Source organism: Solanum pennellii, chromosome 9 (genome assembly GCF_001406875.1).
Source record: "Solanum pennellii chromosome 9, SPENNV200".
In the NCBI taxonomy this organism is placed as follows: Eukaryota; Viridiplantae; Streptophyta; class Magnoliopsida; order Solanales; family Solanaceae; genus Solanum; species Solanum pennellii.
In genome coordinates this window covers 2,758,769-2,775,338 of record NC_028645.1, presented here as the reverse complement: position 1 = coordinate 2,775,338, position 16,570 = coordinate 2,758,769, and the positions used below count along the sequence as shown (strand labels likewise).

Here is a 16,570-nt window from a genome sequence, read left to right as displayed (position 1 = left end):
GGGGGGTGTTGGGGGCGGGGGGAGGGTGGTCAGAGATCGGGTGAAAATCTAAAATTTTGAAATTGAAAATATTTTATTTTAATTGATGTTTTTCCCAAAAAAAAAATGTAATTTGAAATTGGAGGAGAGCTTTGGAAAATGTTTTCCTTAATTTTTGAAGGGAAGTCATTTTCCTTAATTTTGAGGCAAATGAGTTGATTTGGAAAACATTTTCCAAAACTCTTGCCCCAACCAAACATGAGAAAATTGGAAAACATTTTCGAGAAAATGTTTTCCTTCATACCAAACACACTCTTATACTCAAATTTAAAGTAATTCCTAAAGTATTCATACTCATTCTCTCATAAATAATTACAATCCATATCACTATTTATTAAGGGTGATAATTTTCGCTTAAGTGATATTAAATCATAATCATATATTATATTTATATCATTAAAATTGATAATTTTGCTTAACTGTTACTAAATCAATATATATATATATATATATCAATTTAGCGAAATTATCAGCCTTAATGATACTAATTTAGTATCACTTAAGTGAAATTAGTAAATGGGGTATATATTGTAATTATTTGGTAAGGTATAGATGTAAAGAGGTATATGTTTGTAATTATTTTTTATATGTTTTTCGCATTAATTATACAATATAGTTTTTCAAATTCATATATGAGTTATACACTGATCAAACATTATGATGCACTCATAAAGTTGAATATAACTTAACTATATTGTATGAATTGACTATACATGAAGTATACATTGACTATTAATCTCAATCAACTTAAAAATCACCTCTATGAGTCTTAAAATCTTAGCTATAAAATCCTCTCGATTTTTTGAGTCTTGTGATAAAAATTCGCCATTTTGTTATACGACAAATTTTTTATATAAAAAAAAGAGAAAATAAATCAATGAAGAATAAAAATGATAGTTTAAGCATATTTTTTTTTTATCTTTTTCCCTTCTATATTTAAAAAGGGTCAAATCATATTCGGATTCGGGTTACCCACGTATTCCGCTCCAAGATCCGACTTGAATTATTAGCAAAGAACAAAAGCAACTTTTTTTTTCTTTTTCCGATAAGAAATCGAAGTTTCCAGATTCAGACCTCACCGGAGCTGCCTCCGCATCTGACGACGTCGTTCTCACTGACACCGGCGTTAAGTTTGATCGGAAGTTAATATTCGACACCGGTATATTGCTTTTGTGTTATTTGAACAGTTAAAGTGTCCTTTTGCTTATTATATTTGGTTAATTCGTTAAGCTTTTAATAAGTTCTTTTGTATTCGATTATCTCACAATGTTTGCTGGATTTGAGAATTGTGTTGTAGGAATTTAGTTTAAATTTTCTGAAATTCGAAAGTAACATTGTGTTTGTTGCATCTAATTATAGTGAAAAAAAAGTTAATTGCAATTACTGTCGAGTTGGTGTATAATTTGGGTTATGAGAATTTGGACGTGATTATATTACTGTTGCAAGACTCGAAAGAAACCCTAAATTGCAATTTTAATGTATAATTTGGTTTATGAGATTTTGGGCGTGATTATGTTACTGTTGCAAGACTGAGAAACCATAATTTTTTTTTAAGAGACAAATGATTTAGTATTGGAGTGAAAAATGCACAAACAATTCACGGTTGTGTAGTCAACGTGAAAAGGCACAAGCCCTGGTGCAAGGCTTAAAACATGTTGAGCGTCATCGAGGTTCTAAGGCATACTTTTCCTTGCCAATGAACCTCGTATAAAGGGGCGACACTAAGTCACACCCTTGAGTGCAAAACTGTACTCTCGGTTTTCCTTAGTGCAAGTAAAGAGTTATCCTATATATATACAAGTTTCTGATGAAACAACAGAACCAAAACCCACGCTGCTAAATATTTGGTGATTTTAAGAAGAAAACCATTTAAAAGAACTAATCTAAACAGCATGTATTCTAAATATAGAATAGCTATTCCGAAAGGAAATGCATTGTGAAGCAAAAGTTGAGACAATATAGTTATCATCAGTGTCTGTATATTTCATTATTTTGATGCCATATTTGTGCTGCCATAGTTGACGTTAAACGTCAATAAATGAGGCAATAGGAACCAGAAATGAGCCTGAATAAATAAACAAGTTAGAGAGGTGGAACAAGATTGGGTTCTAAGGGATGGAGACAATTGCAAGTGATGGATGAGATATGTGAAGAGATTGGGAGATTAGAGATACATGGTCGATTTTGTTTGTAGTTTTTTTTTCTTTTTCGTATTTCAGTTTAGTTGTCACTGTCAAGCACTTGGTTTTCTTGTTGGTTTTTAACCAAAGTTTATAAAGAGCTTCTGCTGGGCTCCTTACGGCTAATCTATTTTTTTTAAAAAAAAAAAATTCTATCAGCCCAACCAAATTCCCTATCCTCACACATCTGACGCCCAAGCTTGGGTGACCAAAGCCTAAAGTAAACTACACTTGCTGAGGCCCTTCAGTTTAGTGTTGCTGCTGCGCTGTAGCTACTCTGATACCAGTTTGGTTGCTAGGTTGTTCACAGTCAGCTTTGCTAACATGACATGATAATTTGTGTTAATGGCACTGCTGCTAATTTGTGGGAGAGGTAGCGGGCTAGCATCTTCCTCTCCTTTTTAGTAGTGCTATTTAATTATCTCGCAGTTTCTTGTACTTGAGTGTGTATTACTACATGTTGATGTACTTTTTTTGTATCTTTGCTATTTTGCTGTTTTATTTTCTCCCGATCATCAGATACTTCTCTTTCGAGCCAAGAGTCTATCGGAAACAACCTCTTTAGCCCACAAGTGTAGGGTACATACTATCATCCCTGGATCCCACGGGGATTAATTGGGTATGTTGTTGTGGGCAGTACTACTAATTCTTATTATGACCTATTACCGTGCAATAGTGCCAATATGTGGAGAAATCCAAAAGATAACGTGTCATCATTATATTTTCGTGAAGAACTTGTTTTATCAAGTTCTTTAAATTGGTAAAATTTTTATATATTGTTATTATCTTTGCCTAGGGATATCATTACAACCAAAACGTCATGTTAATTACAAGTACTGATGGCTCACAGTTCACAGAATTTTTTCTTTGTACTCCCGTGTAGCCACTTTACGTAGTTGTTAAACGTCTTTGCTCTGTGTATATGTCAACAAGAGAAAGAAACAAAAGAACTGAAAGAGATATCAGCCAGCATATATTTCTTCTATCATATCACCTGCAATCATGAGCACTTGTTTCTTTTTTCCCGTCGGGAACAAGTTCCCATTCAATTGTAATTTTCTTGAATTTGTAACACATAATTCAGTATGATTGGCCCTGAAATTTAAGCATGAAACACCAAGCATAAAAACCTGCTCATGTAAGTCGAAAGTTGAGATAAATTTGTCAGTTATGTTTTACATTTATGTCTGTTTGGTGCAGAGTCATGCCTAAAGTGAAAACAAACCGTGTCAAATATCCAGAGGGATGGGAGTTGATTGAACCTACTCTTAGTGAACTCCAAGCAAAAATGAGGGAAGGTATTGTCATAAAATCCATTTTTGTGTTTATTGTTTCTATGTAGTCAAAATGATGCCACTTCGTAACGTTGATATGAATTTATTGTTGTTTGGCTGCTGGTACAGCTGAGAATGATCCTCATGATGGCAAAAGAAAATGCGAGGCTTTGTGGCCTATTTTCAAAATTGCTCATCAGAAGAGCCGGTATATTTTTGATCTCTTTCACAGGAGGAAAGAGATCTCCAAGGAATTATATGAGTTTTGCATGGATCAAGGATATGCTGATCGAAATTTGATTGCAAAATGGAAAAAGGTGTGTTCATCCTCTCTGCTTTAGTTCTTGCGAAATGGAGAAGGAACATATGTCAATGTGCATCTCTTCTTTTTGAATGTATTTCTGTTTTGCCTCTTGTTTAGTACATTTCTCCTGTGTGTGGGTGGGGGTTCCATAGTTGTGTATACTTTGGCACAATCGTTATGGTTTTGCCTTTGAATTACAGCCTGGTTATGAACGTCTCTGCTGTTTGAGGTGCATGCAACCGCGGGATCACAACTTTCAAACAACCTGTGTCTGCCGAGTTCCACAGCATCTAAGGGAGGAGAAGGTTATAGAATGTGTCCATTGCGGCTGTAAAGGTTGTGCAAGCGGCGATTGACCTGTTCTTTAGAATCATAAAATGCATTGTTTTAGATGTTATTGTACTTGTAGTAAACCTCTGTCTATTCAAAGCACTTATCAAACCATGTCTAGCACATCATGGTCAGGAAAATGCTAGAGGCAATGTTTGATGAGATATCAATTGTAAACTGCGTAACCTATATATCGCAAACTAATTAACTCGCGTTAAAATATCTTCGATATTCTTGTAAAGTCCACGTATACTATGTCGTCGTTGTTGAAGAAGTAAATCCATGACTTGTCTATTCACCTGATACAAGCACAATATAATGTGCTAAAATCTACACAGGCACATACATATCATAAGAAAATAGGTTCTGTTTTATTTTTACAAATCTGTTGCAATACTGACTGCACAACTGCCCAAATATTCTAAAATTCTAGTGATTCCATGTCCAAAAGTTGCTCTGAATTGTGCTTCTATGTATCCGTCTCAACGCGTTGAAGAACTTCCTCTTCGACTATGATTGATTGTCTTCATCTTTGATGGGAGTAAAAATGCAAAAGAAAATGCCAATCACAGCTCTCTATTAGCATTTACAAGCTTCAGTAACTTAGCCAGATCATAAGACTTGAAATCTTTGCCATAACAAAGGCTAATATCAAGGGGTGTTTTACCATCCTGTGAAATGTAAATGTTCAGAGGTTATTAAATTTTCATATGCATATGTTTAAGAAAAAAGAAACATAGGTAGGGTATAAGTAGTGCAAAGAGGAGTCCCACTCTATGAAAAATCCGCTTTCATCCCACCTAAAATAATCAAAAAAATCTTACCTGCATCCCGCGTTTACACAAAATCATACAACTATACCATGGTTAAGTCATAAGCTAAAGTAACATGTATATTAGTAAACTATGGCATACGCTTTTTTTCCCAGTCACGTAAGTATATAACTGTAGTGCAGAAAGTTAACAATCTTGCTTTAGTCTACAAGCAATTTGGACAGCAAAGGTAAGTCACTTGTTCAGGGGAAGTAAAAGCAAATAGGTAAAACCAATGTCTCGACTACAGGAGACCTTAGATGATATATATAGGCGAGGTAAAACCAATGTTTCACGAAGAAGGCACTCTCAGATATATGCAAAGAGCTGCAGCTATGCTCCAGAAAAACCACAAACATATTTGGCATGGTAACATTTTGCCAGGCCGCTCTCAAAGCTAATGGTGTGTACGAAGATCCTTCTCCTGTGATGGATAAGACTGGTAATCACAATCTCGAGAAGAGTGATGTTTTGGTTTCACTGAGTGACCTTCGTCTCTTGAATGATGATTCCTTTCCTTGGATTTTTCTCCGTCCCTCGCTCCCTTTCCCTGTCAGATTTCCTTCCCCAACCACATTCACGGGACTTTAGTCTTTCCTTGTCCTCTCTCTCTCTCTCCTTCTTCTTTCCTCCAGCGGCATCTGTTCTATTGTCAGCTCTTCCAGGGTCTTCTTTTGACTCCCCTTTTGAAGGCATGCTTTTAGAGTCATCATCGCTCTTTGAGTCTTTTTAACTTATCGAGGGCAGCTTTTATTACTACATCCTTAGCAACTTCCTCAGTATCTTCATCCACTGTTGGAACATCCAACAAACCTTTTATTACTACATCTTTAGCAACTTCCGCAGTATCTTCACCCACTGGTGGAACATCCAACAAACCTTGATCTGTTTGATGAAGCAAAGGGGCCTCCTTCCTCGCACACAGGAATGCATTGCGCCTTTGGAAGGCTGTAAAGATGAGCGAGAACTCCGCAAACATCACCAATATCAGCCTTGTCTGCATCAAATGCCGCATCAAATGCCTTCACCAAGGAGGATTCTCTGGGAGGGTCACTTGAAATCTACGGGCTGCAGCATATACAACTCCACAGGCCACAACCTCACTCTTGATCTTACACTGAGTGTTGTGCGCAAACTGTCATTTGCAAGGTTCCAAGCTTCTTGTCTCAATTCTGCAGGTGTTTCAAGAGTTGCAAGGTAGTTTGATATAAATTTATGAGGATGCTCGACATGGCAGATAAAACCCATCTCTTTTAAAAGATGCCTCTCTGTTCTGATTAGGTCTGCTTTCAAATCAATATATTTCTTCGAAGATGTATCCAGATATTCTATAGGTAAGTTTTCTCTCCTATATTCCATTCTGTGGAAAACAACAAACACCTGCGTTGCTTTTCTCGGGCTTCTTTGAGTTTTGATGCAAGCCAAACACAACTAGCTGCAACACTATTCACATTAAAATGGGCAAATAATACTTGACCAGTGGCCATTACAGCTTGAGGTAATCTGAGCAAAATCCCACTTTCTTGGATGAGATCACAACCATAGATTCGAAGTGCTGTTTCAGTAACTTCATCAATTCCATCTTTCCTAGAAGACGAGTTTATAAGCTGCTTCTCCACTAGATAGAATGTGTCTATTGCCGAGTAAGTCATGGTTGAACTTCAAGAATCTCCACATTTCCCCATAAATGGGGTTCACTGACGATGTTTGAGAGAAAAGAAGAAGAAGAAGAAATCGTTGTGGAAGCACTAATTTCTTTTTTCGAACTACTTCTCTAGTTCGGTTCGGCCTAATATAGATTTCGACTTTCATGTAATTTGTTTTATGGTTTACACATTTTCACTTTGACTATAGTGGATAGTAAATCTTTATAGTTCATCTACCATTTGAGTTGGATTGGCACATCTATTGGTGAAGTCAGGATTTCCACCACGGAGATTCAAAATATAGTTCATCTACCATTTTCATAGTTCATCCACCATTTTAAGCCTTAACGATAGCACCAGAAATAACTCTAGTTCGGCGCTGAAGTTACAGTTATACAAAAATTTACCTTATTCTTTCTGTACTTATCTGCTCCATTGACAAGAAGAACTTTTGCTATGTCTCTGTTTCTGCTTTGCATGGCCACGTGCAGTGGCGTCCAACCAACCTGTAAGAAAGAATAACTCGTACCTAAGCTAACAAGACGACAAAAAATCAGAAAATGAAATAAAACATCCACTTACATTATCAGCAACATTCACGTCAACCTTGTATTTGATTAACATTTTAACCGTTTGCAAGGCTCCTACTTGAACTGCATAATGTAGAGGGGTGACACCATCCTGTTACGACCCAACACAATGAAACTTTAAGCAAGTTGTTGATGGAGTTGAAAAACAAAAACAAGTTGTCTCACCGTATCCCTGACTTGAGGGTTTGCACCTTTTCTTAGAAGATGACTGATCACAGCCTCTTTTTTACCAAAAACGGCGTGGTGAAGAGCTGTTTGCCCTTCCTGTCACCAATTAACGTAATAACTACTTCAAACACAATGAACAAACAAGTATTGAACGTTCATCAACACCATCTATATTATGGATAGAGTAAATACCTTGTCAACGGCATCAATATCAAGACCCTCCTCTAGAAGTCTATCCATAAATCGTATCTGCCCTGCTAGTGCAAAAGTGTGAAGAGGGTTCCATTTTTCCTGGAGTAGAAGCACGTTCGAGAGTATCAGGACTTGCTCCAGAAACCAGCAAAAGAATACGTGATTATACTAGCATATCCATAGATTCTTTTGAATAATGTGGATTTTGGTCTCTAAAGACTGTAGGTAGTATCTAAGACGGTACGAATAGCAAGTCCGTTGCTTGCATACTAATCTATTTGTCAGAGAAGAACGTAAATATGAAAGAAGCAGCTGAATCCTTTGGAACTTACAGTTGATATCTTATCCAGCTCTGGAGTTTGATTGTGATACAAAATTTCCCTTTCCTCTGGACTCAAAAGCTGTTCAACTTCTGAAAAACAAAAGAACATGCTAGTTTCAGATATTTGAGATTCGAAAAGGTATCAGATCACTATACGTGAGACATTCGAGACTACTATAACAGATTCTGGAGATCCAAAAGATATGAGATACTGCATCACAAGGAAAAGGAAAATAATCAGGATTTCAAAAGATAGGCTGAATTGATGCACTAAAGCTCCTGCCAACTGAAGCTTGTTACAAAACAAATTGCGGACGAAATTATGCAATACTACTTAGATCATTCACTGGAATCATCAATTTTTCAATTTCTACTCTAGTTTCCCAAACAGAATATCTCTAGGATTCAGTTTCCTCGATTCGTAATAAATAGAATATCTCTGGGCTCAAAAGCTGTTCAACTTTGAAATAAAAACAGAAAGTAGATACTAGTACTTTTATCATTCACTTCTTTTTGAGTGAGAGTGGGGGCAGCTAATTGAACCTGCCGAGTCAGAGATGGATTTGGGATTTGAACTTTACGAGTGCGAGTTTGGAATTCTAACACAGCTCATCTAATTTACTTGGTTCAAAATTAATCATCTGTACTTTTAGTGCATCTTTTAACACATATACAACGTCTGAAGTCTGAAGCAAAACTACTGGTATTGGACAAACACATATACATTACGTCTGCCCTGGTTTCCGGACAACTAGAACAGATATTAGACATTCAAAATATATCAGACACTGCATCACAAGGAAAAAGAAAAGTTTATTTCCCTAGAATGACAATCACTAGAGGCAGGGGCGGAGCCACGTGGCTACAAGAGGGTCATCCGAACCCCCCTTCCATGGAAAGTTAATATTACTAAATGTTGAATCCTATTGACTTCTTCGTGTATTTACTTCTTCATATTTTGAACTCCTTAAAAGTCCCAGCTTCAACACTGATAAGAGTTTCGCTTGGGTACAAAACTAAATCAAGAAAGAAACTTTGCTACACAACTTAATTAACATTATTCTCCAATCTCTACTATAACTAGCTACTATAAAATCTCTATGATTTAGTTTCCATGTTTTGTAATCTAACGTCTACGTACACTCTATCCTCCCCTGCTTACGTTGTTGAATAAACTAATCATTTTTCAAGTTGAAAACAGGAAAAAGGCAGTACCTTTCACAAACTCATCTTCCCTGTTAGACAAACCATTTGTAGAATTGTCCATAGCTCTATTTTCTTCATATTCAAAGCTACTCTCAACATCCATATCTTCTTCCTCCTCCTCCTCCTCTTCTTCTTCTTCTTCACTATCACTACCATCATCAGGATCTTCCCAAAAATTAGCTTTTCTTAAGTTAACTACACTATTCCTTGTAGAAATTTCTTGAAAAGAACGAAACCCCATGTTAATCCTTCTTGTAAATCTGTGAGAAACAACATTAGAGCAGCTAAAACGGCAGGTATAAGCCGTAGCTGTAACTGTAGTTGGCCATAGCTGCGTAAATAGAGAAGATGAATTACACTGCAACACCATTATTTTCTCCATTTTCAATCTTTATACTAAACTATAACACCAAATTGAAGATTCCCATTGATCAACAACTTGGATAATTTACTCTCTTTGAGTAATTTCATCGAACAGGTAAGAGGCTTCTGAATGGGCTGTTCAGACAAGATTAACTTGGGCCTCTCTAATGGGCTTCATCCATTTGGGACCGAAGAACTCTTTTTATTAGGGAAAATTGTATATAATAGCAAACTAATAACCTAAAATAAATGGAATAGCTAGGGTTTGATTTAATTGTGCTCCATAGCAAACGTTAGCTAAAATTTGCCAGCATCTCTCTCCCAGAAATCTCGCTCGCCACTCTCCATTCTCGCTCGCCTCTCTCGCTTTATACACAGAAGTGTATAATTCTGTTTCTGTTTTGTATAAAGCGAGAGAAAATTGTATATACACATGCAAAAATATATATCTTCGTGTTATACACTTAATTATACAATTTACAAACATTTTACTTCAAATATTGCAGAGAAAAAGGCCAACGAATTATACAATTGCGAATTATACAATTGCAGTGAAATACAATTTTCTCTAGCTTTATACAACAGAAGTGTATATATTGTGTTTCTGTTTTTGTATAAAGCGAGAGAAAAACATATATCTTCTTGCTATACACTTAATATTGCAGCGAAATAGGCAGTGAATTATACAATTGTGCATTATACAATTGCAGTGAAATAGGATAGCGAATTATACAATTGCAGCGAAATAGGCCAGCGAATTATACAATTTTGGCCAGCGAAATATACAATTGTATATATATAGCGAATTATACAGTTTTATGTTTGCTATGGAGCGGAATTATGCAAACTTTGCTATAACATACAAATATGAAATTTTTGTTTGCTATATGTGAAAGTTGCCCTAGTATTCAAATGTACCAACTAGTTTTAAAATCGTACGATAGCATAATATTATAGTACCTTACATTATTAGTTGATATATATCTAAAATTAAATCAACTTGATCATAGGTGTGTAGTCAAATTGTACCTAAATTAGTTTGATCAAATTTAGTATCGAATCAAATTCAATTTTAAAAAATCGTACTATAGTTATATGTTTGATAGGAAAATTAATTTGAAAAAAACTATAATCGGCAATATTTTTATTTATGGAAATCCAAATTATATTTACTATAAGTAAAATATATTTCCTTGTCCTAGACATATTTGGACCAATACAATTTTTTTTTATAATATATAGTTGATTCTTTTAACGTACTCAAAAGCAAACATAATTAATTTTCTTTGTTTTTGAGTAGAAAAGAAAGGGAAGATGGAGTTGGAAGAAAACAAGAAGGAAAAGTATGGAGAACCTCCCTATTTTGCTCAATACCCTTGGCTTCTTATATGTCATAGTGATAATATGCAGAGACAAACTTATTTCAGTGTATCGGAAAATCGATATTATATGAAAAGTATACCTGAACTTAAAGAAAATATAATACATGCTTATGCGGATGAGTGGCTCGTGTTACAAAACATTAGTTCTAATGATTGTTATCTTTGGAATCTTATTTCTAACGAAAAAATTGAGCTCCCGCCACTTTCTACTAAGGATGACATATCGCGGTGCCTCTTGTCTGCACCACCTCATGATCCCGAATGTCTAGTTATCTTCTTAATTGAGAATGAGAATGAGAACGAGAACTCGGATGGAGATGGGAATGGAGACTCGGATGAGGATGAAGATGTGAACTCGGATGAGGATGAGAACGAGAACTCGGATGAGGATGAAGATGTGAACTCGGATGAGGATGAGGACGAGGACGAGGATGAGGATGTGAAGCTGCTTACTTTTTACTTTTGCAAACCAGGTTATAATACAGAATTTCATAAACAAAATGTCCAATCAATTATCGGAGATTCACGTCTTGGGATCTGGACTATTTTTCAGAAAAAAATTTATACATTAATTGGGATGCAACATATTCTAACTTATTTGGATGTAGATAATGATTTAGGAAGAATAACAGCTACACCAATGACTAACGAATCTCCAATTTGGTTAAAATCATACTATGGTTACTATAAGGATTACCTCATTCAATCATCTTCTAACAATATGTTGTTATATGTTCAATTGATGGTTGGCGGAAGAGAGTTTGGAATGCCATGCCACTTGCAAGTACTTCGGTTTGATTTTACAAAAGAAAGATGGATGAAAGCGGAAAGCATTGGAGAAATAGCAATTTTTATAAGTTTGTCTATGGGGACGACCACAACCTGTTCCACAAAAGGCACAAATCTTAAGAAAGACTCTGTCTACTTCACCTACGGTCGTCATCTTTACGTCTACAACTGGATAACACATAGCATCTCATTATCCCTCCCTTGCCCACATGTTAGCAAGATAAAGAATAACCACATGTACTGGTTAACATTAAATCTATAAATGTTTAGTTAAATTTTTGTCATTTTTTTTTTCTTTTCTTATTCATATTTCTCGTTTTTGTCTTTGTAAAATTTTTAAATCTTTTTTTCAAACATACAAAATATAAGAAAGTTAAGTCATTAGATGTTACTTTCCTGTTTTGGATTTTTATAATAAAATGTGAATCTCAATAAAAATTAACATTTCAAATTAACAAAGACTAGCTTATAACAATTTGGACCTAAAGCACAAAGATAAATAAAACATGTAGACAATACCAACATGAAACTGACCATATAATTCAAAATATTATATGACTGAAGAAATAAAATCATATGATAGTGTCAACGACTCAACAAGATTCAATAACGCCAAGAAGAGAAAGAGGACAAGAGAAACATATTTCAAATTTCTTTAGAAGACCAATCTTTCTTTTTTACTTCATGCATTTGTAAACCGAAGTTTGAGGTTGATAACTCAACTTTCTCCTTGCTTTTATAGTTTTTTTTCTTAAGAATCCTCACTTGTAAATTCATCATAGAATATATTATAAACTTTGTGATGATCATATAATATCTAGTTCTCTTTACTCGTATTATCTTCATAGTTGATCATTAGTAGAAGATATCTCATTAGGATTGATAAGGTAAGACTCAACCTGCCTTACTTGATTTTTCTATATAAGTACAAGTAAGGCAGGTTGAGTCTTACTCATCATAGATTTTTCTGATTGAGCACGACTTAGTAGAAGATATCTCATTAGGATGAAAGAAATCAACTATTCCACGCATTGTCATAATTAAGAATTCTTTTTTTCTTTTTCATATATAAATAAAGGCTTCAGTGCACATTTTATTTTATTTTTTAAAAAAATGTAAGACAAATAGTATTACAAATGGACCAAATTCCTCGTACTGATGAATTATTAATATGAAGGAAAATTCTTTTGAAAGCAAAGTTTTTGTTCCCTTCTTTCTTGATTTGGGACCATATATTATGTTGTTTATAAATTCATCTCTAAGTCAATAGTATAAGAAAATTAAATAAAAGATATTAAAAGTTCGTTTTTAATATATTTTTTATTTTATGGTTATAAAAGGGTTTTTTGACTTATTGTGTAGTATAAAAGGATTTTTTTAAATTTATTTAACTGATATATAGATGCTATATACTTGTTATACATGGTTATACATACATAATGTGTTTGGTACGAAGAAAAAAAATATTATGTCAACAGAATCTATATATTATCTAACAAAATAATATGAATTTGCCAAGATATAATATTATATGAAAAATTCTTTGACCAGAAAATTTGATCAAAATGAAAAAATAGTATACTTTACACTATATTATTTTAATTTTTTTTTAACATTTTTATCCTTTTAACTAAAAAGAAAAAGAAAATTAATTCATTTTAAAATAAAAAAGACATTATAGACTTTTTAAATTTATAATAAAATTTTTTGACTACTTAGTATTATCCGATATTATATATTATGTTGGATCGTTTTATGATTTAGTTGAGGATTTCGCTGCATTTCCTTGTTTTTAATGACATTAATTGAACTTATAAAGTAGCCTATATTCTCCATTATTATATAAGAACTTTACTTTATTGCATATATTTTTTTATTTATTTATTCTCACATAAATACACATACAATTTAATAACTTTACTGTGCCAAATTTAATAACCAATATAGATATAGAGATTATTTTGTATCTTGTTATTTTTGTTATAATTTTTTTTTATAATTTCGCATCAAATATTTTCTTTTTTTTGTGTTGGGGATTCATCGAAAATACTTTTACCTCAAAAAGGTTGGGACAAGAATGATATACATTGTACCCTACTCAAATCATATTTGTGAGATTACACTTGATGTGTTATTAATTGTTGTTGTTATGTAGCTTATATACTTCTTAATATATATAGTTATAAAGATGATTCTGTTTCTTGCTATTTTGTTATTTCTTTTCTTATAATCCTATGTTGGATAGTTTTCTTTTGAATCGAGAGACCTTCAGGAACAACTTTTAACTCATTAAGGTAGAAATAATGTATGTGTACATCTTATATCTATGAAGTGTAAAATTGATCAAAAAAAAAAGTAGGTCAAAATAATTTATATGTTATATTAGCAAAACATAATAGGGTGAAATGTGGGCGTCAATAAGCTGTGTGTTAAAAATTTGGATAGCTTACACCTCATCGGTCTCAAACCTGAATAAAGAAAGGATGGTTGCAAATAAACCTTACGATAGTCTTAAAATCATCGTGAAATATTAGTCAATTTTATGATAAATATTTTATAATACATACATTTTTTCAAAAATAAAATATCTGAATTTTGTTCTAGTTGAAAAAATTTCACTGATAGTATAGCTTCCTAATTTTTTTATTCCAAGTTGTATATTATTTACAAATTTAATTGTATGCACTTTGTTGCTTGTGGCATAGATATCATTGCCGTTAATCGATATACCTTAGTTAAAACTATTTAACTAGAGATACCCACTTATAGGTTTTATTTAAAAAAAATATTAGCGACTAATTTGAGTTATGACGAGATAATTGAAACTTCTTTATTTTGATTAGTGATGTCGGGTTTGATCCATTTGGAATGAAAAAAAGAATTTCATTGGAAGCACGTACTTAAAAATAGACCTTATAATGTGTGATTCAAATTCAGTAGACTCAATATCAAATATTAGTCGATTTATGAGTATAATTTATATGCTTGAAATGGAATGATGAATATTTTATGGCCAACAATAGTATATGCAACAAAATAGGTACTAATCTAATTAATGATGTTTACTAAACACATGGATCTTAATTATCTTGCAGGACTAGTTGATTGTGTAACAATTTGAAATTCACACTATTAATTTATTTTCTTTTCGTAATAGTAGTTGTGAATAATTATTTTTTTTATAGACCTTTGACTACATTGAAATTTGGAGTAATATATTTATACTCTCTTGTTGTTTCAATATGTGTTGTTTGTATTTTTCAAAAATATTGGAGGTTGAGTATTGAATTTCTCGAAAATAGTATATTTTTGAAGAATTTAATATGAATGCGACAACATAAATAACGAATTATATATGTGTTTGCTTATATTATCGATTACAAATTCATATAAGAAAGACGATTGTAATAGGTTGACCGTTAACATAAAATTTATTATCACATGATGAATATATACTATCATACTCAATTAGGAATATATTATTTATACGTATTAAGTAAATTTTTTTATAATTTTAATCAAAGCTATCAAATTCTTCGATCGAAATATTATGGCCATAAATATAATAAATAGTGAAGATTCATACTGTGGACGCAAACTATATGCTAAAATGTTGTAAATTGTAATAATGGAATGAAACATGTCCCTTCTTAAAGGACAAGTAAAGGATAAGGTAATCCTGAACGGAGTCATGATCGAATATATTTGACGCTTGCTTGATAGATTGCTATCAGTTATAATTTTTGGTAGTATACATTTAATCCTAACACACGTCATTGAAAATGGTTGAATTATAATTTGATTGATTTTTTAAGCATAATATTATAAGATAAGTGATTTTCACTATAAAAGAAAAAAAATAGCATGCTGTGTTCATTTATTTCCAATAATTCAATAGCAGTTTAATAATAAACTTTACTTTATAATCGTTCACAAAAAACCTCATGACATATTTATGATTTCAAATTTCTAAAAAACTTTATTTATCTCTTATACTTGTGCTCAATCAAATTAAAACATATAAAATAAATGATAATGTTCTTATTATTGGAAAGAAAAACATAAACCCATAACCAATATCACATACCATGATATTTTTTGTATTTAAAAGGTTTAATGCTTTTTTTTATATAGTAGAAAAAGTAATAATAATAATAATAATAAATTATTATTATTATTATTATTATTATAATTATTGCTGTTTTTATGTCTGTTGAGTGTTTGTTTGCAAAAAGACTCAAGTTCAAGGGAACCATTCTTTAGAGCCCGTTTAAATAAGCTTAAAAGCTGGTCAAACTAAGGGCCCGTTTGGATGGGCTTTTAATAAAAGCAGCTTTAAAAAAGTACTTTTGAAAGTGCTGAAATTTATTTTTAAAATAAGCAGTTATGCGTTTGGATAAAAGTGCTGAAGTTGCTATGCCAAACGTGAAAAGAGAAAAATGGAAGAAAGAGATGTTAGGGTTATGTGGGTAATTTGGAGATTGTATAAAAATATTAAGGGCAAAAAGAAAAAAATGTGGTCAACTTAAAACAGCTTATAAGCTAAAAAAAAAAAGCACCCCTACCCCAGCTTTTAACTTTTGGCTTAAAATAAGTTTTTTTTAACTTAAAATAAGTTATTTTGAGTATGCCAAACAGCTAAATAAGTCAAAAATCAGCTTTTAAGTCAGTTTGACCAGCTTTTAAGCTGAGCCAAACAGGCTCTAACTTAAAAATTAGTTTTTCATTTATTAGAGTGTGATAAATATTAAAGTAACTAATTTTAAGTAAAAAATAACTTATTTTAAGTCAAAATCTAAAAGTCAGGTGAGGGGTGCTTTTTTTTTTCAACTTAATGTTCATTTTCTGTTGACCATGCATATTACCTTTTTATCCTTAATTCTCTTATTTTTATTTTTATTACTATTATTATTATTTATTATAATTATTATTACTTTATTTTATTATTATTATTATTGTATTAGTATTATTAA

General features: G+C 32.6%; 2 protein-coding genes and 1 pseudogene across 4 annotated transcripts; 1 reads left to right on the top strand and 2 right to left on the bottom strand.

Moving 5' to 3' along the window:
- Positions 1 to 1,048: 1,048 nt before the first annotated feature.
- On the top strand, positions 1,049 to 4,368 carry LOC107031612 (protein BUD31 homolog 2). 2 transcript variants are annotated; one of them, XM_015233040.2, is made up of 4 exons: positions 1,049 to 1,198; positions 3,420 to 3,517; positions 3,623 to 3,810; positions 3,998 to 4,368. In XM_015233040.2, exons 2-4 carry the CDS (start codon positions 3,424 to 3,426, stop codon positions 4,151 to 4,153), a joined length of 438 nt encoding a protein of 145 aa, XP_015088526.1. In that variant the 5' UTR covers positions 1,049 to 1,198; positions 3,420 to 3,423; the 3' UTR covers positions 4,154 to 4,368. The 2 variants fall into 2 exon arrangements, with proteins under 2 accessions (XP_015088526.1, XP_015088527.1); XM_015233041.2 differs by having other exon boundaries at positions 1,083 to 1,181.
- Positions 4,369 to 4,393: 25 nt separating this feature from the next.
- On the bottom strand, positions 4,394 to 9,623 carry LOC107031611 (ankyrin repeat domain-containing protein EMB506, chloroplastic). Its single transcript, XM_015233038.2, has 7 exons — positions 9,073 to 9,623; positions 7,868 to 7,947; positions 7,536 to 7,634; positions 7,341 to 7,439; positions 7,168 to 7,266; positions 6,993 to 7,091; positions 4,394 to 4,798 (listed from the first exon to the last, which is right to left on the bottom strand). Exons 1-7 carry the CDS (start codon positions 9,443 to 9,445, stop codon positions 4,694 to 4,696), a joined length of 954 nt encoding a protein of 317 aa, XP_015088524.1. The 5' UTR covers positions 9,446 to 9,623; the 3' UTR covers positions 4,394 to 4,693.
- Positions 4,805 to 6,986, bottom strand: LOC107031613 (annotated as a pseudogene). Its single transcript, XR_001458262.2, has 2 exons — positions 5,799 to 6,986; positions 4,805 to 5,767 (listed from the first exon to the last, which is right to left on the bottom strand). The product of XR_001458262.2 is annotated as a cyclin-L1-1-like (transcript).
- Positions 9,624 to 16,570: the final 6,947 nt, after the last annotated feature.

Bases quoted from the DNA above. Each gene is read 5' to 3' on its own strand.
- LOC107031612 (XM_015233040.2), top strand. From the start codon at position 3,424: ATGCCTAAAGTGAAAACAAACCGTGTCAAATATCCAGAGGGATGGGAG. The intron at 3,518-3,622 runs GTATTGTCATAA...CTGCTGGTACAG, and splicing joins CCAAGCAAAAATGAGGGAAG to CTGAGAATGATCCTCATGAT. The intron at 3,811-3,997 runs GTGTGTTCATCC...TTTGAATTACAG, and splicing joins TGATTGCAAAATGGAAAAAG to CCTGGTTATGAACGTCTCTG.
- LOC107031611 (XM_015233038.2), bottom strand. From the start codon at position 9,445: ATGGAGAAAATAATGGTGTTGCAGTGTAATTCATCTTCTCTATTTACG. The intron at 7,440-7,535 runs GTATTTACTCTA...AATTGGTGACAG, and splicing joins ATATTGATGCCGTTGACAAG to GAAGGGCAAACAGCTCTTCA. The intron at 7,092-7,167 runs GTAAGTGGATGT...TCTTTCTTACAG, and splicing joins ACGTGAATGTTGCTGATAAT to GTTGGTTGGACGCCACTGCA.